Below are 24,921 nucleotides of genomic sequence, written 5' to 3'. Positions count from 1 at the left end.
ATTCATTTGTACGTAAACATTCCTCCAGAAGTCTGGGAGATTATCTAAGTGCTTTTTGGCAAAGCTTTAATGAGCCTCAATGCTCTTCTTAGTGAGATATTACTTCCATCCTACTAGCCTCCCATAAATCCCATTTTATCTGTATCTTTCTGATGGTGAAGTCATAAACATTGGCTTTAGCCAAAACACTTGTTTTTTTCTGAGTCCCCCACCCTAGCCACAGCCCTCTACTAGGATAAATTCTAATGGGTCTTCTAACTCTCACAAAGGATTGAGGGGGAGTTGAAGGACTATAAAGAAAAGGAGACTTCATCTCCTGAAGCCTCTGGCTTGTATTTTTATATTTGATACCTTATCATTTGCATGCAGCATATCAAAGAATCAAGAGTATATTAAGCACACTTTAAAGTGCCATGAACAGGCACTGTATGTATGTTCCTTCAATTGCTGCCTTCTCTTAAAATGATTAACTTTTATATATACTGTTTTATATTTTAACATTTTGCTGTATATTTCCCAGAGTTACGCTCTGAGAGACATGAGAAATGTGAAAAATAAATAAATAAAATAAAATATTTGTTTTTGTGGTCTGAATGTTGATTGCAACAGAATCCCATCCATAGCAAAACTACTTCATTGTGGAAGTTAGTCCAACTCATTAAGAAGACACCAAAATATTATATGTTACTATGTCTTCATTCTCCTATTCATAATTTTTATTTCAAATTAATGCCAGAACTAGAAGAAACTCAACTCTCCAAGGCCATTCTCAGTTAAACAGAACACAATCATGTTAGAAAAAAGAAAATACACCAGCCTGGTTGGCAAATATGATTAAGAGGAAGGTTGGCATACATTTTTTAAAGAGAGTTGTGAGAGCAGGAAGAACTGAATGCATTTACTCCTTAGCTCCCCACAAAAAAATGTGATTTAAACACATTTTCTTTCCAACTGTGATGGTTAGTGTAGAAAATGAGCTAGCCTAGGAGAAAATAATCTAAACTGAAAGAATGTAGAATGCAAGGCAAAAAATTATCACTCTCCTTATTCTTTATATCAAAAATTGACACTAGTCATTGCCTTGTAGCTGAGCAGCATCTCATCCATGATCAAGGAAGGATTACCGTATTGCTCATTTCATGCCTTGCAGCCCATCTGAGTTAATTAGGTTTTTCTACTCGCGAGAATGCAATTTAGAACATTCAACTACATTATGAGGTATTGCTGCACCAAAGATGTGCTGATGCCTCAGGCACCTCAGGACTTATGGCTTAGTTGAAAAATTAAACAGCCAGCAGATAGTATGAACATCTGCCAAACCCTAATATAGCTACAGCTGTTTTGAACTATAATCTAAAACGTCATAAAGGCATGTGATATGGACAGTTTTGCCTTTATTCAAATACATGTTTTACACATCCAGGGAACTGTCTGTTGGTGATTTTCCAACAAGATTTTCATTTCTTTCTAAATCCTGATTAGGCCCCATAAATGCAGTAAAATATTTTGCAGTTTGTTATTTGGGGAATGTCTAACTCTGCCACTGCTATTAATAGCTCTTGCTACGAGCCTGTCACGATTTTGAAAACCCAATACGGCTTTGGCTTCAGAATTGCTCATCATCTCCAACCCAGCCAGTCACCGAGTGCAAATTTTTTCTGCAAGGCTTGCAAGTTAATTGCCGTTTCCTATGTCCTCCTTTATCAATGTAGCACGTAGGATCTTAGACTGTGGCAAAGGCATTGGCTGCCTGGATACCATTCATTTCAGAGAAGCAAGTCAGCAATCTTGGCAGGACTGGACTGGGCACTGTATCTGGAATTAATATTACTGAGACTCTGTCATTTTGATATTGAGATTTAGTGGGCTGCTTTCAGATCCGTTTAGCTTTTTCCAACCATGGAATATTCAGTGTATTTTGTATTCAGAAGTTACTTGTGCTTCATTTGTAGGCTGATATGCGTAGTTCTTGTTTAGGATAAATTTTTACCACCCCAGCTTACTTTATGATGATTGTGTATAAATGAATATGTATAAAAGAGAAGCAAAAAAAGAGAAAAATGAAAGGGTGATGGGGGGGGGGGGTGGAGGAAAAATAATAAGGAAAAATTGAGAGCACTTATTTTAGGCAGTACTCTAACCACCAAAGCATTCGTCACAAGAAAAACCAGGAAAGATACATAACCTGTAACATTCTCACTTTTAGCCTAGGAAACCTGGCCATTTTGATCAACATTACTATTAGTCTTTATCTCCTTCGTTGCTTACCAAAATATGTGGATCAGACCAAAGCTAAAAAACTGCAACAAGAAAGGGGATTGTTGAATGGTCCTTTTGAATCTTTTGCATCAAAATAAAACCCGACAGCAGATTTCTTACTAATCCAGTCATTATTGCTTCAACTTGTATAGTTCACTGTCTATGGCATAGAGCAGTGGTAGTCAACCTGGTCCCTACCGCCCACTAGTGGGCATTCCAGCTTTCATGGTGGGCGGTAGGAGTTTTGTCCCCAACTTTATAAATCACCATTACTGTGGAACCGGTGGGCAGTTAGGGAAAATTTTACTACTAACAGAGATACAAAAGTGGGCCGTAGGTATAAAAAGGTTGACTACCCCTGGCATAGAGCATGGGTGCCTGACCTTTTGGTTTACCTGAGCTACACTGAGTGAAAAGGAATTGTCTTGGGTTGCATAAAGTCTATGTAATATACAAGTAGTCCTCAACTTAAAACCACAATTGACCCCAAAATTTATGTTGCTGTGAGAAAAATTCGTTAAATGAGTGTTGCCCATTTTATGACTTTTCTTGCCATGTTTGTTAGGTGAACAGCTGCAGTTGTTAAATCAGTAACACAATTGTGAAGTGAATCTGGTTCCCCCATTGGCTGTTTGTCAGAAGGTCACAAAAGGGAATCACATGACCCTGGGACACTGCAACTGTCATAAATGTGAGTCAGTTGTCAAGCATCCAAATGTAAATCACATGACTATGGCGAAGTTGCAATAGCTATAAGTGTGAACAATGCTCATGTCACTTTTTCCAGTGCAGTTGTCATGTTGAACAGTCACTAAATGAACTGTTGTTAGTCAACTGTTGTTAGTCAACTGTTGGTAGTCACCTATAGTTAATGCATATAAATTCCATAATAATGTGAAAACTTTACAATCTTGTGGGACTGCATTAGCAGCTGTTCAGGGCTGCATGTGGCCTGTGGGCTGGATATGCCTGGCATAGAGTATGGTTCTCCTTAGGAATGAAGTGAAGATGTTTGTCATGCTGAGCTTATTATATGGCTTTAGCCATATCTTTAACCATCTCTTAGCTTAACACTCTTGCCATTCTGCAGTAAACATACTGAAATCCAAGGTATTATTGTAAAGCTGTTTTCACCCGTTTCCAATTTTATGTCTGTATTTATATGTATGTAATTTGTGGTCATAACTTTTACCTGGTCAAGTGCCCAGAGATCTCTGGTTAGTGAATGGCACACTAAAGCAGTTCTTGCATTATAAGCAAATAGCATATAATTGTTATGTTTGGTTTATTATTGAATTCTATACATATTGTTCAGAAATGCCATGCAGTCTTTGTGAAAATGCAAGCTTTATTTTTATTCCTATTGTAATGAGTAGCTGCTACTCAATTCTTTATCGATCAAATGGATACCAGGTATAGGACCAAGTGAGCCACAGGGATTATTTTGAGATTTACTACCCAAGTTGATGTTCTGTAATGATCCACTGCATTTTAATCAACTTGTGCATTAGCCTTTAATCTTTCATAGGCAGGAAATATAGTAGTTATTTTTTCCATTTTACAATATTAAAATGCGTATTCATTGACCACATGTTAAACTTTTCTATCTAATTTTTCTATCTCCAATGAAGTTTCAGATATATTAATGTATTCCATATTCTACAACTGGATTTCTCAACATCTTATGTACTGTATTATATCAGGGGTGTCAAACTCTTGCAGGCTTGCAGGCCAGATCCGGCCCAGGGGGTGCTTACATCTGGCCCGCAGGGTCACCTGGGAAACAGTGAAGGAGTGGCCCACAGTGCCTCTGCCAGTGAAAACAGAGCGTGGGAGAGCTGCGCACAGCTTCAGAGGCTGTTTTCAGCCACGAAGGCCTCCTGCAGCCCTCTGCCAGCAAAAATGGAGCTCAGAGGGACTGCAAGCCTCTCCCGAGCTCCATTTTTGCTGGCAAAGGACTACAGGAGGCCATCATGTATGGGAATGGAGATTTTACAGTATCCTTCCCCTGCACACCAAGCCACATCATGCCCACCAAGCCACGCCCACAGAACTGGTAGTAAAAAAATTTGAATCCCACCACTGAGATGGCCCCAACCTTTTGGTCACCAAGGACTGGTTCCATAGACGCAGGGATCTTCAACCTTGGCAACTTTACAATTTGTGAACTTCAACTTCCAGAATTCCTCTGTCAGCGCATGCTGGCTAAGGAATTCTGGGAGTTGACGTCCACAAGTTGTAAAGTTGACATTAGCAGACTGTCTGAACTTAGTTTGGCAAACAGGATCTTTCTCTGAAGCTAATTTATTTTCAAAGCCCATTTAAGACAAGAAATGTGAAGACAAAAAAGAAAAACCCAATTTACATACATGACCTTACCACAGGGTAAAGTCTTTAACTTAAACAAGGGAAGTGCCAGTTAAGCTTTTGCATACATGTTACCTGTAGAGCTATGTAAATGTTTTGAGGCAGAAATGTTCCAAATTCTGAATGTCCTATTAGGCCCTTTCCAAAGATGGAACATTTTGTCTTGAAGTATTTTGCATACTTCCATTGATGTTGGAGAAAACTCCTGAAAATGGACAGCCAAGAAAACAAATAAGTGGATCACTAAATCAATCCAAAGTTCTCATTGAGGCACAAATAACAATACTTAAATTATCCTACTTTGTACATGAAGATGTATCTAAAATTGCTCTTCCTATTCAGAAGGGCTTTTTTCCCCCTTGAATTTGCTCCACTAACTTAAGTAGCAGAGAGAAGCTCCATATTCCTGTAGAGAAAAGTTCTCCGAGGATGGACTCCAGGCTTGGAAGAGTAAACTTCTGGTCCCAGTGACTGACCCAGATTGGATCTTGCAACGTTATGTTGGGATACATATATCTGCCCTCATTCATGAAGACCTATCTCTCCAGCATTAGAGTAGACTCTAAAGCTGGGAAAGGTGGAAGGAAACAAAATAAGATGATCAGCAACACGGTGGATGGATTCAGTTACAGTGGCAATGAGTATAATGTTGGAAGACCAGGTTAGGAAGAAAATCTATTGATATGGTCACTGAGAGTCAACAACAACTTGATGACACTTAATTAGTCACTCAGGTAAGTATTAAAAATTGTAAGCATAAGAGCTGTATTTATTGAGTAAGTGTTGAAAACGTGTCACCCCATCTCTCAATAGACTTATAAATATAGAATATTCTCTAATGAACTTTAACACAAAAATACAGACACAGTCTGATAAGTTCTCACACCACTTACAAAGTCTGGAATAGCTCACGGAAATAAGGTTGTCAAGACTATCCAAACCAAATCTGCTCTCTTCTTCCTCTCCCCCCCCAAGCCCCCTTTTTGACTAACTGCCCTTTTTCCAGCTCGTTCCTTTATTTTCTCCTCTATAATCCGCACTATCACTTTTGCTTTGATCCCATTTGTTTCAAATTCATGCAAACTCCTCTTCAACCACCTGTTTTTGCAAGGAGACAAAAGAAAATGCCCTTTATTTTTAGTATCACCCGCAAGAAAAGAAAACAGTTATTAGTCACATTCTCAGACAGAAAGCAGTTTCAGAAAACAAACTTTGAGATAGTAACTTCACATACAAAGAATAAACTCCAGCCAACCGTTAAAAGCTGAACTGAACTCCATACTCAACTCTCTATTCCCTGCTCCCTTGATAATTATATATTTTTAGAATATATATACATCCCAAAGCAGAGAGATACAGATGTTTCATTCTGTCACGCCCCCTAAATGGGATTTTACACAATTCATGTACACTTCATAAACTTGCATTAACTTTCCCTGAGGTCAGTATGGCTTATTTCTGAACTTACATGAAGTTGATGTCTTTACAACAGGTAGCCCTCGACTTACAACAGTTCGTTTAGTGACCGTTCAAAATTACAATGGCAATGAAAAAATGACTTATGACCATGCTTCACACTTACAACCTTTGCAGCATCCCCATGAACACACGATCAAATGTTTCAGATGCTTGGAAACTGGTTCATATTTATCACTGTTGCTGTTTTCCCACGTGATCCCCTTTGACAACCTTCTGATGAGCAGAGTCAATGGGGAAGCCAGATTCACTTAACAACCAGGTTACTAACTTACTGACTGCAGTGATTCACTTCCCAGCTGTGGCAAGGACGGTATTAAAACGGGGAAAAACTCACTTCACAAATGTCTCATTTAATAACAGAAACATTGGCCTCAATTGCAGTTATGAGGATTACCTGTATAGGGTATTCTTCCCTTAATAGGAAGAAAACAGTAACATCCCCAACATTTTTCTTACAGGGGGAATATTGGCTTACAGGGGGAATATTGGCAATGTGGAGAAACTGTGGTGGGTGCTTTTGCAAACGTCTGTCAGCCAGGCCATCATGCAAAAATAAGCAGAATGTTCCTGCATATACCCTCTGCTCTCTCTTTCACAAGATGTTCCATTTTCTCTCTTCACCCTTTTCCTCATGTTGGGTGGAGGAACAGACTTCCTCATCACCATCAAAAATCCTGCTATGCCACACCCTGAGTTGCAGACAATCTTTCACAATCATGGCAATCATTCACCCTCTATCCCACCCTGAGCTGCAGACAATCATTATTCTTCCTTCTTCCTTCCTTCCTTCCTTCCTTCCTTCCTTCCTTCCTTCCCTTCCTTCTTCCCTTCCCTTCTCCTTCTCCTTCTCCTTTCTCCTCCTTCTTCCTCCTCCTCCTCCTCCTCCTCCTCTTCCCCCTCCTCTTCCTCTCCTCTGGCCAATTGGATCATGCTGGGTACTGGTGGAAGCAACCATTATAAACTTCTCTGTGTTTAAAATATAGGTGTACAACAACTTGTTCTCCACGCAGGAAACATTTGGTGGAAAACTGTACTCAGAACGTTACTGCTTATCTTCATTTTGCTCACCCTTGCACTCCCCAGTCTAAGCAAGAGAGACTAGTTTCCACTGGCACAGAGCCACACATGAAGGAAAGATTTTAAGAGAACTCTCAGCTGGTGTTCTCTGCCAACAATAGATACCAACAGCAACAATATTCACAGAAGTAGAGTGAGGCTGAAGGTGGGGAGTCAGTCTAGTGCTTAGTATAAACCCAAAAATACAATCAGAGGAACTAGTGGCCTGCATTGGCTTACCTTGACCTGTGGAGAATGTCACAGGGAAAAGTGATTCAGTCCCAGGTGCAGACTGCTCTTCTGAGCCGAAAAACTCTTTCGCATATGCCATTCTTCCCAATTTCTCTCCCACAACAAATAAATTTATAGCAACGTTCTCATGTTGTACTTACATTTTTATAAGAATGAGCTTAAAGCTTAAAACATCAAGGTACCCCCACCCTTTTTGGAATCAGCATCTTCAAAATTCAGGTGAAACTCGAAAAATTAGAATATTGTGCAAAAGTTCATTTATTTCAGTAATGCAACTTAAAAGGGGAAACTAATATATGAGAAAGACTCATTACATGCAAAGCAAGATAGCTCAAGCCATGATTTGTCATAATTGTGATGATTATGGCTTACAGCTCATGAAAACCCCAAATCCATAATCTCAGATTAGAATATTGTGAAAAGGTTCAATATTCTAGGCTCAAAGTGTCCCACTCTAATCAGCTAATTAAGCCATAACACCTGCAAAGGGTTCCTGAGCCTTTAAATGGCCTCTCAGTCTGGCTCAGTAGGGATCACAATCAGGGGAAAGACTGCTGACCTGACAGTTGTGCAGAAAACCATCATTGACACCCTCCATAAGGAGGGAAAGCCTCAAAAGGTAATTGCAAAAGAAGTTGGATGTTCCCAAAGTGCTGTATCAAAGAACATGAATAGAAAATTATGTGGAAGGGAAAAGTGTGGAAGAAAAAGGTGCCCAAGCAGCAGGGATGACTGCAGCCTGGAGAGGATTGTCAGGAAAAGGCCATTCAAAAGTGTTGGGGACTTTCACAAGGAGTGGACTGAGGCTGGAGTCAGTGCATCAAGAGCCACCACACACAGACGGATCCTGGACATGGGCTTCAAATGTCGTATTCCTCTTGTCAAGCCGCTCCTGAACAACAAACAACATCAGAAGTGTCTTACCTGGGCTAAAGAAAAATAGAACTGGTCTGTTGCTCAGTGGTCCAAAGTCCTCTTTTCTGGTGAGAGCAACTTTTGCATCTCATTTGGAAACCAAGAATCCAGAGTCTGGAAGAAGAATGGAGAGGCACACACTGCAAGATGCTTGAAGTCCAGTGTGATGTTTCCACAGTCTGTGTTGATTTGGGGAGCCATGTCATCTGCTGGTGTTGGTCCACTGTGCTTCATTAAGTCCAGGGCCAACGCAGCCGCCTACCAGGAGATTTTGGAGCACTTCATGCTTCCTTCCGCAGACGAGTTTTATGGGGATGCTGACTTCATTTTCCAGCAGGACTTGGCATCTGCCTGCTGCCAAAAGCACCAAAACCTGGTTCAATGACCGTGGGATTACTGTGCTTGATTGGCCAGCAAACTCACCTGACCTGAACCCCATAGAGAATCTATGGGGCATTGCCAAGAGAAAGATGAGAGACATGAGACCGAACAATGCAGAAGAGCTGAAGGCCGCTATTGAAGCATCCTGGTCTTCCATAACACCTCAGCTGTGCCACAGGCTGATAGCTTCCATGCCACGCCGCATTGAGGCAGTAATTGCTGCAAAGGGGGCCCAAACCAAGTACTGAGTACATATGCATGCTTATACTTTTCAGAGGTCCGATATTGTTCTATGTACAATCCTTGTTTTATTGGTTGCATGTAATATTCTAATTTTCTGAGATTGTGGATTTGGGGTTTTCATGAGCTGTAAGCCATAATCATCTCAATTATGCCACATCACGGCTTGAACTTTCTTGCTTTGCATGTAATGAGTTAATCTCATATATTAGTTTTACCTTTTAAGTTGCATTCCTGAAATAAATGAACTTTTGCATGATATTTCGAGTTTCACCTGTATGGCTAAATGTTATGCTTTCTCCGGATTAGTTTTGAATTGGAGGGGGGGATTCAAAATGTGCACCAATGTTGTGTTTCAACAAGAAAGAGCACTAAAGGAAGCCACTGGGTTGCTAATATCTTAAACAGAAACATTTTAATAACGTTAATTGTGATATTTGCCAATTGCCACTTGTGATGGGGAAAAGATCTGGGCATGCTGCATAAAGGCAAACTGATTGGCTCAAAGCCAGAATTGTATTCAAAGATTATTGTTGGAAGAAATGGAACACTGGAAACATGGAGGCTGTTTGGAAAGATGGTTTAATGGTAGACAGGACCACGTGGCTTGGAGCACCAAAGTGAAAAGGATGATCACATGCTTCAAGATGTTGGGTGAAGGAAAAGAAAAGAGCAAGATGCTGAGAGACCCTTAATTTTATACCCTCTGTTGGGCCCCACCTTAGTGTTTCCTGTTCCTGTGTAAGAAATGTATCCCATTGGCAGTCAAGACTCCCAAGGGCAGGGGTCTTAGCTAACTTTGTAGGCTTTGTCTGGACCAAATGGCTTCACCTGAGTGCTGGCTGATGCAATCTTCCCAGGCCATGTGGTGAGATGAGTAGAGGGCTTTGTTATGTAGAATACTCTGGCCCAGGCCTGAATGGCCTGCCCATTAACAAAGGTGGGGGGTGAGCTTCTGAGTTTCTACTTCTCTTTTTAGGGGAAATATTCTGCCTTTTAAAAATATTTCATTTTCCTAGGAGAGGGGTGGGCTTTAACTTCCAACATTATCAGTGTCATCTTCGGTGCCTCTGTGATGGGGCAGATGAACATTTTTTCTAGCAGAGGCAACACTCCGCCCCAACTCTTCAGCCACTGATAGAGCTGGACAACTAAAAGAAAATGAAGTCTACAGTAAGCTGAGAATTTTCTTTACATTTTTATTGCCATATATGTATGAATATGAATTTCACAGAAAATTGGGCTGGAAGCTAAAAAGTTTCCATTGTTAGCCATGTCCATATACCGTATTCACCAATCAGAAAAGTCTGTCCCTTAAAAAATAACTCTGTTTGTAAAAATGAGCTTGAGACAGGAAAAAAAAAAAAGATAGGATTGATTCTTACTTGTTTTTCGTTTTCTACTTGACACAGTATTAGCAGCTGTTCATATCCAACTGAGAGACCAAACTGATGCATCAAGAGGTCCTTAGTCGCACCAGCAACTATTCACATATTATCACCTCTATGACTTATTTCCAATCACTCATCGATACTTTTCACACTAGACTGTATTTTCACACATTGTCTGATCTCCTGGAGAGGAAATAAACATGTGAAGGGACAGGTGCCAGCAATACAGCTAGAGTGCTAGGCTCTCTCTTAGAAGTGGTGTTTACCCTATAAACAGCTGCATGTGGGGCGAGCCCACAGTCAAAAGATGCAGCTTCCGTCAGCGCAGAGATGGGTTGTACATAGTCACCTGACTGCCAATTACTGTGGGCAGCTTATAATTAAAACTTTTCTTTTAAGTTATAAAAGACAAAAAGAAATCAGGACTGGCCTCAAAACAACATACAACCAAAATACCAGGTAGTCTTTGACTTACAGTCACAACTGAGCCCAGAATTTATGTTGCTAAGTGAGAAATTTGTTAAGTGAGTTTTGCCCCATGTTACAAACTTCTTTGGGCCATGTTTGTCAAGTGAATCACTGCAGTTGTTGAGTTAGTAACATGGTTGTTAAGGGAATCTGCCCTTCCTATTGACTTTGCTTGTCAGTAGGTCGCAAAAGACAATCACCTGACCCCGGGACACCGCAACCGTCACAAACACGAACACCAGTTGTCAAGCATCTGAATGTAAATCGCATGACCAAAAGGATGCTGCAACAGTCATGTCCCTTGTTCAATGCTGTTCTAACTTTGAACTCTCACTAAGTGAACTGTTGTAAGTTGAGGACTATCTATTCTATACCCCATTTTAGTAGCACTCAAACTTTACCCTGGGTAAAGCTTGGGATAATAGCCAAATCTCTGCAAGCTTCTTGAACGTTATCAGGATGGAAACCATCCAAACATCTGGATGCAACGACACCAAACAGGGTGGCGTTATTTGATATTTGAGACTACATCTCCCACAAACAGTGATCCTAATATTCTTGTTGGAAATGGAATGGAATTTGTAGTTTCTTTTCAAAATATTTGGAAAAGCACGTAGTATCAGTGGTGGCTAATCTTTTTGGGCTCCCGTGCCTATAATTGAGTGCGTACTTGCCTGCTTGTGCTTGTGTGCCATCACCCAGAAGGCAACGCATGCGGCCACCCATGCCTCCTGCACATGAGTGTGCGAACTGCATGACCCACGCTGTGCGCTTCTGCGCATGCATGCATGACCCCCACGCACTGCGCACTTCTGCGCATGCACAAGTGTCTCCTGTGCGCCATCGCACCCCTACGCACATGCATCAGATACCCCGACAATCAGCTGTTGGGCGGGCAGCATGCATGCGCAGTAGACCTTTTCTGGGCGAGTGCTCGAGTGCTGGCAGTAATGGCTTTGTGTGCCACTTCCAGCATGTATGCCATAGGTTCGCCACCACGGCCCTAAATATTCAGTCCTTTGATTAAGAATCAGCAGTACTGAACTTCTGCCTCTTGTAGCGTTATTAAAGATATAAGAACACTGGCATAAAAAGCAAAGTAGTTTTTTAATCCACAGTATATCCTTTCAAGCATCCCAGCCTTCATAACACCATTGGGATGCATCGCTCAAGTCTCTTTCATTTACAGGGTCTGACATAGGATCCAGGCAAAAAATAGAACTTGGACACGGTTAAACCACCACAATTAGTAAGAAAAATCCAAAATACTTATAAGTCTTTCCTCAATTAGGTGTTTTCCATCCATGGTGCGGATGGAGTGGGAATTTGTCAGTTGATAATGTCTTCCATTTTCAATCCCCTCTTTTCTATTTTGTCCTTTCCTTGGAAAACCAAATTAAGGAAATGTAAATGGTTTCCTTAGAGCCAAGCTTGATTCATTCACAGAGTTCTCTTGGCAACAATACAGAAATGGTCTGCCAATGTGCTTTTCTCAAATGTTCCCCCAAGTACTAACACCAATCCATCTTAGCTTGTGAGATCATTTGAGGTTGGTTAAGTGCAGCTATGTACCCACACTAGAATGAAATAGCTCTACAATGTCCTAACTTGCAATGTTAAAAGTCTTTCATTTGGAAGCAACCTTATCTGGGCCAAAAACATTACTTTGGGGGGGTTTGGTTCAGATGCAAATATAAAGTCACAGAGCCTTCTTCATTTAAATTGATATGTTCTATTATTTGATGTGCCTAAAGTGTCTTGTTCAGAGAATTTTCAGCTAGTTTCATGCAGAAGCAGTTCTTACATCTTGAAAAATGCAGATTTTCATGATGGCAAGTCAGAGCAACTGAGGTGTTTAGGAATTCAGCTCTGAAACTGAATCACTCACTGACTTTGCCTTTTTTTTGTTGTTGTTGTATTGTTATCTCACATTTTTACACTTCATAGGCTGAAGGACTAACATCTGCCATAGCAAATAAACTTTCCTTGTGCCTTCCCCATTGCAGAGTGTAGAACTCAGATTATGCTTTAAATGGTATGGGAAGCCAAAACATAGAGAATATGATTTTAACCTGCTTTGTTTTCTAATTTTTGGAAGATGTTTTAATTGGGCAGCAGGAACTTGATGGTGGGCATGGAGGTCACAGCATAATCTCACTCCTACAGATCTATTGCATGGGTTCTAAGCAGGCCTAAAATTATAAGAATAATGATGCTGTTAGAAATAGTACCTATGTATTATGCACTCCCTATTATAGTCCATAATCTGCATTCTACTAAAACTGGTTGTTTATCTGTAACCTTTAAATGGATGAAGCGGTGATCATCGGGCAACAATTTCTGAACCAAGATACCTCAAATGGATGCATCAAAAATCTGGGACCCACAACTCCCATGGGATTGAAATTTGACAAAGTTGTGGCCACTACAGTGCCATGTGTTACCATACTGCCATACAGCCATAATCCATATATTTTGTCCATAGTTTCCTTGGTCAAAACTTGTCTTTTGGAGGAAAGCTTACATTGATTAATTTCACACACTGCCAGCCCATAGTAAATTAAATATACAACAACTGGCTAAGTTTTCATAAAATGCTAGGCATAAATAACAAATGAATAAATGACAATGGCTATTTTTACAGCACTGTAAAAAACAGAAATATGGAAATCAAACCACTGTTTATATTATATTCAGTTACTTGTAGTCCTTGACTTACTATCAGAACTAGCTCACTTTTACAGCTATTTGCAGCATCCCCCAGAACATAACCATGATTTGCAACATTTTATGCTGGTTCAGAGCATTTACTTCTGGTTTCCAGCATAAAATGCCCATTGGGGAAAATGGATTCACTTAACCATTGCTGCATTTGTTTAATGATATCATTAGTTAGAAGTTGTAACTTCTAATTCAGTCACATGGTGTCTTGACTTACAACAGCAATGACTTATGATTGTGATTCTAGGCTCATTTATGGTCATAGATAGACCTGTATATACTTCTGTTTACTTTGCTTCTGTAATGTAAGTTATCCCATAAAGTGCACATGCTATTAAAGTTTTGGCCCATCTCATTTTAAATTAAAGCAACAAACACTAATAATTTATCATTCCTGTTATGAAGGAAAATGAAATATGAGAACAAGAACTACCACTTTAATTATTTTTATAGTATGATTACCAATATAAATTATTACTAATTCAATTCACAATGCTGTAGTCCTGTTAAGTTTCTCTCATTCTAAAAAAACAGAACACTAAACAAGCAAAATGGGAATTTTATTGACTACATCTGGGACTTTTTCAAAACAACTGTTTCTGCAGAGTCTCAGAAGACATATTTTACACAAAACATACAGTTTTTTTTTCTGCTATTATAAACCATTAAATACTCCCACAACTCTCGGCAATGCATTTTATAGATAATCAGATGCCATTACAATTTTCTGAGACAAGAAAAATCTCCATCTTTTAAGGCATGGTCATGATGTAGTGAAAAATGAGTTATGAATCTTTGCCATATAAATGAACATCCCACATCAGGTTGCAATGGTTTTAAACGATGAAACTTTGCAAAAACAATAAAATTGCAGGGGGGTGTAGCTAATCCAGTTTTGGCTGGCTTATCTTTCCTAGGGCACAGTTGCAATGTGTGTGGTGATGTAATTTTCAGTAATGTGACTTCCAGTATAATTTGCATTAAGCTGTAATAGATGTCTTCCATCTAGCCAGGAGGACACAACGAATCTCCTTATTAGATTATATTTCTTTATCAGGCACCTGGTTTCCTTCCTGTATCAAAAAGCATACTTACTACAGTCCCCAAGCTTGCTCTGTCTTGAATCAAATGGATTCATGAGCTTCAGTGCATAATGGAAAAATTCAAACATAAGGAAAAAATAGTATAGAAGGAATCACAGAAAAGCCAAACTACATTTCTGTTACAGAAGGAGGAGGGAGAATATATGAAAAGTATCTTTCCTTCCAGAGTGCACAAATATTTTACAATTAGATTACTATCAGACTTGGAGAAGGATCTGCTCACTTTAATTCTGTACCAATTTTTACTTATTGTGTTGATATTCTACATTTCCCCACATTGATTTTATTTCTATCACATACACAACTGTCTTCCCTAATTTCATTTCTAAGCAGCCCTTCATATAGATTGGCTCAAGGGAGAGTAACTGGACAATTCCAGTTGTCCAGTGGAAATTCATGATCAAGTGTGGACTTCTTGATACTTCTAATTCAAGTTTAATAGACTTTTAGATCCAATTTTATCACAGTTTCAAAGTCAATGTATTTACACCAAAATTACAGCAAGGTACCAGATCCAATTTACTTCTGATACAATCATTATTTGTAAGAACTGATGTTATAACAGTCTACTCCCACATATTCATTCCCAGTTCTAAAACTTAGCTTTGCTCCATAAATATATACTACATATGGCAATTGTTATCAGAATTGGATAAATGGGATCTGAACAGCCATATTATGAACCCAATCCAAGTTGCTCTTCCAAGCAACTCATATTTTCTTCTAGAATTTAGATATAGAGCTAGATTAGAACATTTCATCATTTAGGAAACACCTGTCTCAAATATTGGGAGTAAAATATTTGGTACTATTAGTATAATCTGTTCTGAGATTTTGATGGAGTCTTTACTGGAATAATACTGACCATAGCAAAAGCACTTATTATATACCGCTTCACTGTGCTTTATAGCCCTCTCTAAGTGGTTTACAGAGCCAGCATATTGCTCCCAACAATCTGGGTCCTCATTTTACCAACCTTAGAAGGATGGAAGGCTGAGTCAACCTTGAGCCTGGGGAGATTCGAACTGCCAAATTGCAGGCAGCCGGCAATCAGCAGAAGTAGCCTGCAGTACTGCATTCTAACCACTGCACCACCATGGCTATATTGGAAGAAATTTTTTTATATTATAACTTCTTAAATCAGTCGTCACATCTGTAAAGATAAAGAAATGCTTGGATTCTAATGCTTCTTGCTTGATAGTTTTTAAAGCTTCCGTAATTCATTCTGGAATCAAGAGGAGTTCTACCTCTTCAAACCTCAAAGACACTATCTGGAACACTGGAAGACTTATCTCCTCACTATTATCCTGCCATAAATGACTGGGGAAGGGCATTAAACTCAAGGATGGGAAAAGTAGCACACTAGTAATAGAACTATTTCTGCTGTTCAAATTATACTAAATTGCTGTTTTCCAATTTACAACCTCAACCTCTATCTCCATCAAGGTCATTCTTACAAAGTGGTGTAGGCTAGGTAGATGAGCATATAGCTAAAATGAATATAAACTATCAACTTCACATAAATTAATAGAATGTATGTTAATCCAAAAATAAGGTACTAAGTGGATTAGGATGACATTGATTCATGTATAACTGTGTGGGTGGGAGAGAGAGACTATAGGAAATTAAAATAAGCAGCCAAAAAAACAACAACAACAAATCACTTTATTTATAATGAACCTTACCTGTGTAATGGACTACACATGTTTGGCCTTTCTTTGGGAAAGTCCTTCCTGTTAAAAATATAAAACATGCTTTAAAATAAGTTATTAAATATCTCCTTGGTAAAAAAAAAATACTCTTTTAAAAAGATAAACCATAATAAACCAATACATAAAACTACATAACAAAAATATAAAGCCAGTTATATTAAGTCAGCCAAACAGTCTGTACATGTAATGGAAAGTCACACACTGCAAAATTACACACATAATCAGTGTAATGTCTCTATATTATTCCTTTCATGCTGGCATTCCTGAGGTTTTCAAAATTTCCCTGGGGAAAACCTTCCATATCTGTTGTCATATCTTTTATGGTCTCTGGTAAAATGTATCCCAGGAGGTACCTACAATGTGCTAACCACTACAAGGTTTTCTTAAGCCCAACAAACTGAGAATATGCCATGACAATATCCAGTAGTCTCTTCTTGCTGTACTTAAAAAAAAAGAAGTGGGGGGGCTCTTCCGGTTGCTTCAGCGACAGACCGAAATCTGCGATCGTGCACAGTTTCGATCTGTGTTCACCGCTGGAGCGCCCCGATCCTTTGGCTTCAGGGCTGAAGCCATCCCGTAGAGGTGGTGAAGAGCGGAGAGATTGCTAGCCGAGTGGAGGGGAGCCGCATCTCTCCTCCTTGGCTGGTCTAAACTCCCCTTCCCGAAGGTGTTTGCAGAGGTGGTCAGAAATGGCCTCCTCAAAGAAGAACTTGAAACCAGAGATATTTTTATTGGGAATTTTACCTGAAATATATAGCAAAGACTTGAAATACATGATTGTAAATGTATTAACATCGGCTAGGATTGTATTTGCTAAAAACTGGAAAAATGAGAAGATACCATCACAGGAGGAAATAATTAAGAAAATATTGGAATGTGCTGAAATGAGTAGATTGACATTTGAAATTAGAGAACAAGAGGATAAACAATTTTATAAAATTTGGGATCTTTTCTATCAATGGTTAGATAAAAAAGTACAGTAATGAAATAAGTAGATTTCTAGAAAATAATAAATATATAAAGATGTACTTTTTTATTATAACTACAAAATGATTTTAGGATAGATTTGGGATGATAATATGAACTGTTATACAATAAATTAAGTAAATTATGGTTATCTTGTAAAACATGAATTAATAAAAGTATAGTCAAATGATTAATAATGAAACTAAGGTATTTAGTTTTTGATTGACAATATGAGATTATATGTAATGTAATTGTAATTGAAGACTACGAAATGGAAGCACAAAACAATTTGTAAACCAACCGGCACACTGTATGTACACCTATGGAAGACAGCTTGATGTTTTTATGTTTTGTTTGTTTATGTTTGTTTTTAAAAACCAATAAAAAAATTTTTTTTAAAAAAAGAAGAACCCGACTGGATAAGATTGTGCAGGAGGAAGACAAAGAGGAAAGCAGGACAGACCGGGCTAAACAACAGAGAACATCTAAGCAAGGTACCCTGAATCTAAAAGTACTTAGAGGGATACTTCTGAAAGAAGACTTTTAAGTGGCAAAGGAGAGAGAAAAGGTTAAAAACCCTTTTTTTTACCTTTGACAATTACAAATGATATGGAAAGAAATCTATATTAATTTACTTTGACACTAATAGGCAACTTTAAGCTGAAATTTAATTGTCAAAAGGAAAATAAAGATTTTTTCCTTGGTCATTTTAAAGCCCTAAAAAGGAGAAGAGTGGAGGCGAAAGGGTGGAACTTGGAATAATGGAAAAATGGAGTGCCACCTGGAAAAATAAAGAGGATTAACAGCAAAACTTTGAAAAGACTCCCGAGGATACATTGTAACTGAAACCTTATTAAAAGATACAGTAACCCATGGAAAGGAAAAGTAAAGGAAAGAAACAAGAAGGAACAGTCTGGGATCATTTGGTGATATTAAAAAAAGTATTTGGCATTGGTTTTTTCTTTCTTTTTCTGTTTTTTACTTAAAGTCAATCGGGTGATTGTTGTTCAAAAGTGTTTAAAATGCCATCACTCCTGGAGGAACTTAAAAACAGAAAGAAGATGCAGAAAGGGGAGGAAGATCCTTTGGCTTCATATTTGAATTTTTTGAAATGGAGATCCTGAACTATGAAAAGCAAAAGGAAAAGCTTCAAGAGCAAGAAAAAGGGCGGGACAAAGAAGAAGCCATTTTTAATGATCAAATAATGCAAAGTGTGGTAATAAGGGGAAAAAGGGGGAAAGGAGTTAGAAGTTTGAGATTAAAGGGAACAGCCAAAAAGAAAAATAGTCTGAAGTATAACAGCAAGGAGAAGCAGAAAAGAAAACCACAGAAGGGAAAATTAGAGAGAGAAGGGTATAAAAAAAGGGATGAGAAAAAGGGGGGGGAGATAGAAAGGGAAAGAACTCATGAGGGACAAAAGCAGGAAATAAAAAAAGGGGGAAACGTACTAGGATTAAAGGTATTTGCTCAGCTAGAAAATACAGAGACAATGGCTAAAAGTGAGGATTCTGCAAAGGTACAAAAGATAGTATTGTGACAGTAGAATACTGTAATGAGTTAGAAATGAAATAAGTAAATAATCTATGAGATAAAACTGTAGTTATGTAATGGTATGTTTATTTATAATTAATGCAATAATAAAGAAGAGAGGGAAACATTGTAATTGTTTCTAAAGATTGATAAAATATTGAAATGTGAAAGATTTATAAGGAAATTTATACCAGTTACTTGAATGAATTTGAATAATTATTTTGCTTATTAATAGTAAATAACTTATAAGATAAAACTGTATGATTATCCAATGGTATGCTTATTAACAGTTAAGTAATAATGAAGAAGGGAGGGAAATATTTCAACTGTTCTCAAAGATTGATAAATATTGAAAAGAAACGTGAAAGATTTACATCAGGCTTCTGTATAGTGTTCATCTGTGAGTCAGACTTTTACAGTGGTTTCAGATTTAAATTTGGGGCAGCCTATTGCTGTGCCAGAATGGTTTTTTCTTCATCCTGATTGGTTGGGAGTCTTGGTCTGTGTTTATTGGTCTTGGAGTTTGCTGTGTTCTGCTTGATTGGTGTTTCTAATATCTTCTGTCTGTTTTTTGGCTCTTTTTGTATCTTGATTGGCTGGCAACATTACTTTATTGGAGGCCTTTAGTGCAGCTTGGCTCCGGGTAAATGGATGGCTATCATTAGATAGGAAGCTAGGTTTCATCAGAGGCAGTAGTCAGCAGGTTCTGGAGAACCGGTAGTGGAAATTTTGAGTAGTTCGGAGAACCGGCAAATACCACTTCTGACTGGCCCCGCCCCCATCTATTCTCTGCCTCCTGAGTCCCAGCTGATTGGCTGGGTCTTCTTTTGTTGCCCTGCACAGGAGAACGGAGCTGGAAAGCAGGTTAGTGGGGTGGGGAGGGAATGGGGATTTTGCAGTAACCTTCCCCTGCCGTGCCCACCAAGCATTGCCCACAGAACCGGTAGTAAAAACTTTTGAATCCTACCACTGATACAAATCAATAAAATGATACTTTTAACACATCCACATCTCCCTATCCCAGAGAGTCTTTGGGAAAGACTCAATAGATGGATAAAAATAACAAATCCAGTCTGAACATCTGGCTGACTATGCAATGAACCAAAATAATAAACTAGCTTGTATACAGAAATCAACAGTCTTTTTACTAAATGACATTCATTCACAACTAATGTTTTCAGATCAGCAGTTTGATCAAAGGTTTCCAGTATAAATCATCATACACTAATGTTTTTAACAGATCAATCAGCCATATATGGGGATAGTAAACTATCTTATTCTAAGATCCCTGCTACACATCTCCTTTAAAACCTGTTAGCTCAGCAATTATTAAAAAAAGGCTCTTGATTTTATCTGAACAGGGTAACAGAAAAAAATCTCAGTTCACATTAATGATCTATTTCCCACAGTGGCAAACTTAATGCCTTTGAAAAGCTAATAAACTTAATTGGAAAACAATAGCTCCCTTTTTTAAATTTTCCCAGCAACTATCCATCAGAAATATTCATCCTCTGAATCAGGAAGTGCTAAATATTCATCATGACTAATAGAAACGCAAGAGTCTTGTGAACACCTTATTATTCCTCCAAATCTAGTCATCATTTCATTTAAATATTAAAGAGTGAAAGCTTTGCAAAAACTTTATAGCTATGGACAAGCATATTGTGACTATTTTAGACATTCACAGGAGTCATTTCTGTGTCACGAGACATGTTAAACAAAAGTTTCACACGTACAATTCTGCAAAGATACCACAAAACCACATTTTGCCTATGCCATTGACAACAATGTCAGCCTGCCATCTGGGAAACACATTCTCCTCAATACTGAACCCCAGATGCCGTAGGAGAAAATCTGTGCTAGTTTATGATGGCAAAAAAATCAGAAAGTGGACATTTTCCAAATTAAGAAGGGTGGGGGATATTAACAGGTTTTTTTTAACACATTATGATTGTTAATTGATAAAGTACTTGTGATTTGTTTCACAGTAAGCTGCACCTGCTTAACCAACCTGCCTTCCCCTCCTTGTACCCCACCACAATTTAAGTTCTGCATCAGTCTAGCCTCTATACTAGGTTGCTGGAATTGGGTATATCTAGTTTAATGAAAAGGACTGGGGGGTGACATGTGAGCAGTGTTCCAATATCTAAGGAGCTGACCCAAAAAGAGGTCAAGCTATTCTCCAAAGCATTTAAAAGCAGGACAAGAAGCAATGGATGGAAACCAATCAAGGAGAGAAGCAACCTAGAACTAAGGAGGAATTTCCTGACATTAATCAGTGAAACTACTTGCTTCATTGCGGGTGCTCCAACACTATAAGTTTTTAAGAAGAGAATGGATAACCATTTGTCTGAAATAATAGTCTCTTGAGTAAGCAGAGTATTGGTCTACAAACCATCCAATGTCCCTTCCACCTCTGTTACTCATTTGAAAATGTAAGTTGATGGTTATCACAAGTTTATACTTTTTAATTAAATGGGTTGATTGGAAAAAGATGCTACCAGAAATGCCCCTTTATGATTCTTGACCAATGTATCATTTTTTAATGTATACTGAGAGTATTTGCACCAAGACAAATTCCTTGTGTGTCCAACCACAGTTGGCCAATAAAATTCCTTGTGTGTCCAACCACAGTTGGCCAATAAAATTCCTTGTGTGTCCAACCACAGTTGGCCAATAAAATTCCTTGTGTGTCCAACCACAGTTGGCCAATAAAATTCCTTGTGTGTCCAACCACACTTGGCCAATAAAATTCCTTGTGTGTCCAACCACAGTTGGCCAATAAAATTCCTTGTGTGTCCAACCACAGTTGGCCAATAAAATTCCTTGTGTGTCCAACCACACTTGGCCAATAAAGAGTAAAGAATAAAGAATAGCAAGAACTTTGCAAACCAACATGGGTTTGCATGACCACTCTTTTAATATCCATTAATAATAAATAATCTGCTAATTATTGACAACTTCTCCCAATTCTCCCAAAACTGTGCTGCTAAGTGCTGCAGTTGTAATCTTGGCTGCTCTAAGAATAAAAGTCTTTTCCAGGTTGGCACCAAGAAACGGATCTCCTCTGTCTGCTAAATGGTGATGGTGACTATAATTTACTCTTGTTCCTAAATTACTTCACCATGCTTGGATTTATGCAGCTGTCAGTAAATGCCACTTAAATAAACCCTAATTGCTAGGGGTGGCTGCTCTTGCCAAAAACTGCAAATGACTGTGACCCCATAGAGCCCTCTAGATATTTTTCCTTCTTTATGCCATTCTGGCAAGGCACCAGCCTCCGTATTCTAAATCAGGAAGTCTCAAGTTTTCCTTGCTTGACAGCCTTGTTGCTACTCTTTTCTTTTCTCCTGGCAGTTTTCTTCGAGGATTCTGCTTTTAAAGCCTCTAGGTTTCCAATTCTCTCTGGATCACAGTTCCTAACATCTGAAGGAAAGTGATCCAACGCACCGGTTTTGATCTGAAACTTCCATCAAACACTACCGAAGACCTTATTTTAGGAAACCAGCCATTAATCTGGCCAGCAGAGATTACGGGCAAAGGAAACCACAGGTGAGGGACAGAGTATATAAAAATGCATGAACACATAGAATTTAAGCTATTCTTAATTCAGCATTTTATTTAGTCCATCGGAGAAGTCTATTTGCTCTCCCCCTTACACTGACTCACCAAGATTGAGGTTGTTGGTCCATCACCTTTGCTGTGTAGCACCCCCTCTCGCGGGATAAAAATAAAATAAAATCTCAAATTCGGCTTTCTGTCCCAAATACTGGATTTCAGTTCTCCTCCGTTGTTGCCTTCATTTTTATTTATTTATTTTACATTCTCTCTCACACACACAATAACGACATACACACCCTTCTCTCACACCTTGGCCCTTGCAGCAGAAGTGGCGGCGGCTGAAGCGCTAGCGCGGCTCCCTCGGGCTACAATTTCCCCCACTCCCGCCTTGCCCCTTCCTATCTCCGCAGTCTCTTTTCCAACCCAAAGAGAGGTTAAAAACAACAACAACAACCCGTAGGACCGTACCGTCTCCCGGAGAAATGGTCTCGACTTCCACTCCCATGGCTGCAACGCCCTAGAATCCAAAAGCAGCTCCCCTCCTTCCCCCCCGCCTCACACACACACACACACACGCGCGCCAAGCCCGCTTCTTAATCAACGTTGCCGTTTTTACAGCCCCCGGCTCCTCAAGACTCTTCGGCAAACCCTTTCGCCTGTCCTCTGTGCTGTCCATCAGGATGTCCAACCAATGAAAAAGATGGGGAGGTTGTTCTCGGCTCCCCTTAGCCAATCCCCCTACTCCATGGCAGAAGAAAGGGCGGGGCTCTCGGAGTGGGAGGGGAGGAAAGCCCCCGGCTTTGCTTCATTGGACTTGCTCGGCAGCAGCTTGGAGTAAAGGGTGGGGCGGGGTGTGCGAGCGGCTAAAAGCACAGCTGAATGGGCCAATCTGCTTCCTGCTGGAGAGCGGCGGTTGCTCCTTTGGCGGCGGGATGCTCGCTCGTTCAGACGTGCGGGCAGAGCTATTCTCGGGGCCAGCCTTGGGGTGTCTGTGTGCGTGTTTTAACGCACGGAGATAGCATCCATTGGCTTTGCTGAATTCATCCATGATGGGTGCTGAATGCATTCCAGCGGTCAGCGTCAGTGCTATCTAACCACCTACGCAGATGGGCCGAGCCACTTGATAAGGCCGCAACTGTTCGTTTCTGGCCAGAAGCTGCTCTTGACCAGGATAAGATAAGACTAAAAGTATTCTGATTTCTTTTTTTTTTTTCCCCTCGCTGCGTCCGTGTTCACTGAACTCACACACACAGGCATCTTCAGGAAACCAATGGTTCTTTTCAATGTTGAGAATAGCTGAGGTGCAGCTGTGATGTTCTTTTAATGTTATGTTATTTTTTTTAATTTTATGTTATTTTTGTTTGTCAAACATGTACAAGATAACAAGGATAAGTATGAACATAAACAGGAACAAAGGGAGTAAGTACAGATGAATGGGGACAGTAAGACAGGGACGTAGGCATAGATAACATAATCAGAGTTGGAAGGGACCTTGTAGGTCATCTAGTCCAACCCCCCGCCCAAGCGGGAGACCCTACACCATTTCTGACAGATGGGAGTCCAATCTCTTCTTGAAAGCCTCCAGTGATGGCACTCCCACAACTTCCAAGGGCAAGCTGTTCCATTGACAGTGATTGTTCTCACTGTCAGAAAGTTTCTCCTTATTTCCAGGTTAAATCTCTCCTTGTTCAGTTTCCATCCATTATTCCTTGTCTGGCCTATTTGCCTTGGAAAATAGCTTGACCCCCTTCCTCCCTGTGGCAGCCCCTCAAATATTGGAAGACCACTATCATGTCTCCCCTGGTTCTTCTCTTCACTAGACTAGCCATGTCCAGTTCCTGTAACCGTTCTTCATATGTTTTAGCCTCCAGTCCCCTGATCATCCTGTACTTCTCTGTACTTTTTCTAGAGTCTCAACATCTTTTTTGTAATGTAGTGAACAAAACTAGATGCGGTAGTCTAGGTGTGGCATGCTGGTGCGCTTATGCACACCCCCTTTAAGGACCTCTTAAGAATGGGGTGAGGTCCACAGTAGACAGTTTGAGGTTGAAACTGTGAGGGGTTGAGGCTGTAACAACGGAGTCGGGTAGGGCGTTCGAGGCGTTGACCACTATTGCTGAAGTCATATTTTCTGTAATCGAGTTTGGAACGGTTTACCTTGAGTATGTATCAATTGTTTGCCCATGTATTATTGTGATTGAGGCTGAAGAAGTCGTTGATAGGCAAGATGTTATAGCAGACAATGTTGTGAACTATGCTTATATCGGACCGCAGGCGCACAGTTCTAGATTTCCCAGGCCCAAAATTTTGAGCCTGGAGGCATAAGGGATTCTATTGTGAGGGGAGGAGTGGAGTGAGTACTTTTCTCGAGAAATATCTCTGAACCCGCTCAATTGTGTGAATGTCCAATATATTGTGCAGGTTCCAGGTGGATGAGCTGTAATCGAGAATTGATCTGGCAAAGGTTTTGTATGCCCTAGTTAACAATTCACTGTTGTCCTACTTGAGAAATTGGGATAG

The 24,921-nt window shown here is 39.6% G+C and overlaps 1 protein-coding gene across 2 annotated transcripts in view; it reads right to left on the bottom strand.

The window, feature by feature from the left end:
* Positions 1 to 23,061, bottom strand: part of FKBP1B (FKBP prolyl isomerase 1B) — a 29,061-nt gene extending 6,000 nt beyond the window's left edge. The window contains exons 1-3 of one of the 2 annotated variants that reach the window (XM_087947442.1): positions 22,870 to 22,924; positions 16,318 to 16,365; positions 14,625 to 14,670 (exon numbers count right to left, since the gene is read on the bottom strand). In XM_087947442.1, coding sequence (XP_087803568.1) covers positions 14,625 to 14,667 — 43 coding nt within the window. In that variant the 5' untranslated portion in view covers positions 14,668 to 14,670; positions 16,318 to 16,365; positions 22,870 to 22,924. Of the gene's footprint in view, positions 1 to 14,624; positions 14,671 to 16,317; positions 16,366 to 22,869 lie in introns of both variants that reach the window. The other variant, XM_087947438.1, reaches the window with a different exon arrangement.
* Between the last annotated feature and the right edge of the window lie 1,860 nt (positions 23,062 to 24,921).

This window comes from Notechis scutatus, chromosome 1 (assembly GCF_049901735.1).
Source record: "Notechis scutatus isolate UNSWTSFEM ecotype Mainland chromosome 1, rNotScu1.2, whole genome shotgun sequence".
NCBI classification, from domain to species: Eukaryota; Metazoa; Chordata; class Lepidosauria; order Squamata; family Elapidae; genus Notechis; species Notechis scutatus.
This window is presented reverse-complemented; position numbering and strand designations above follow the sequence as displayed.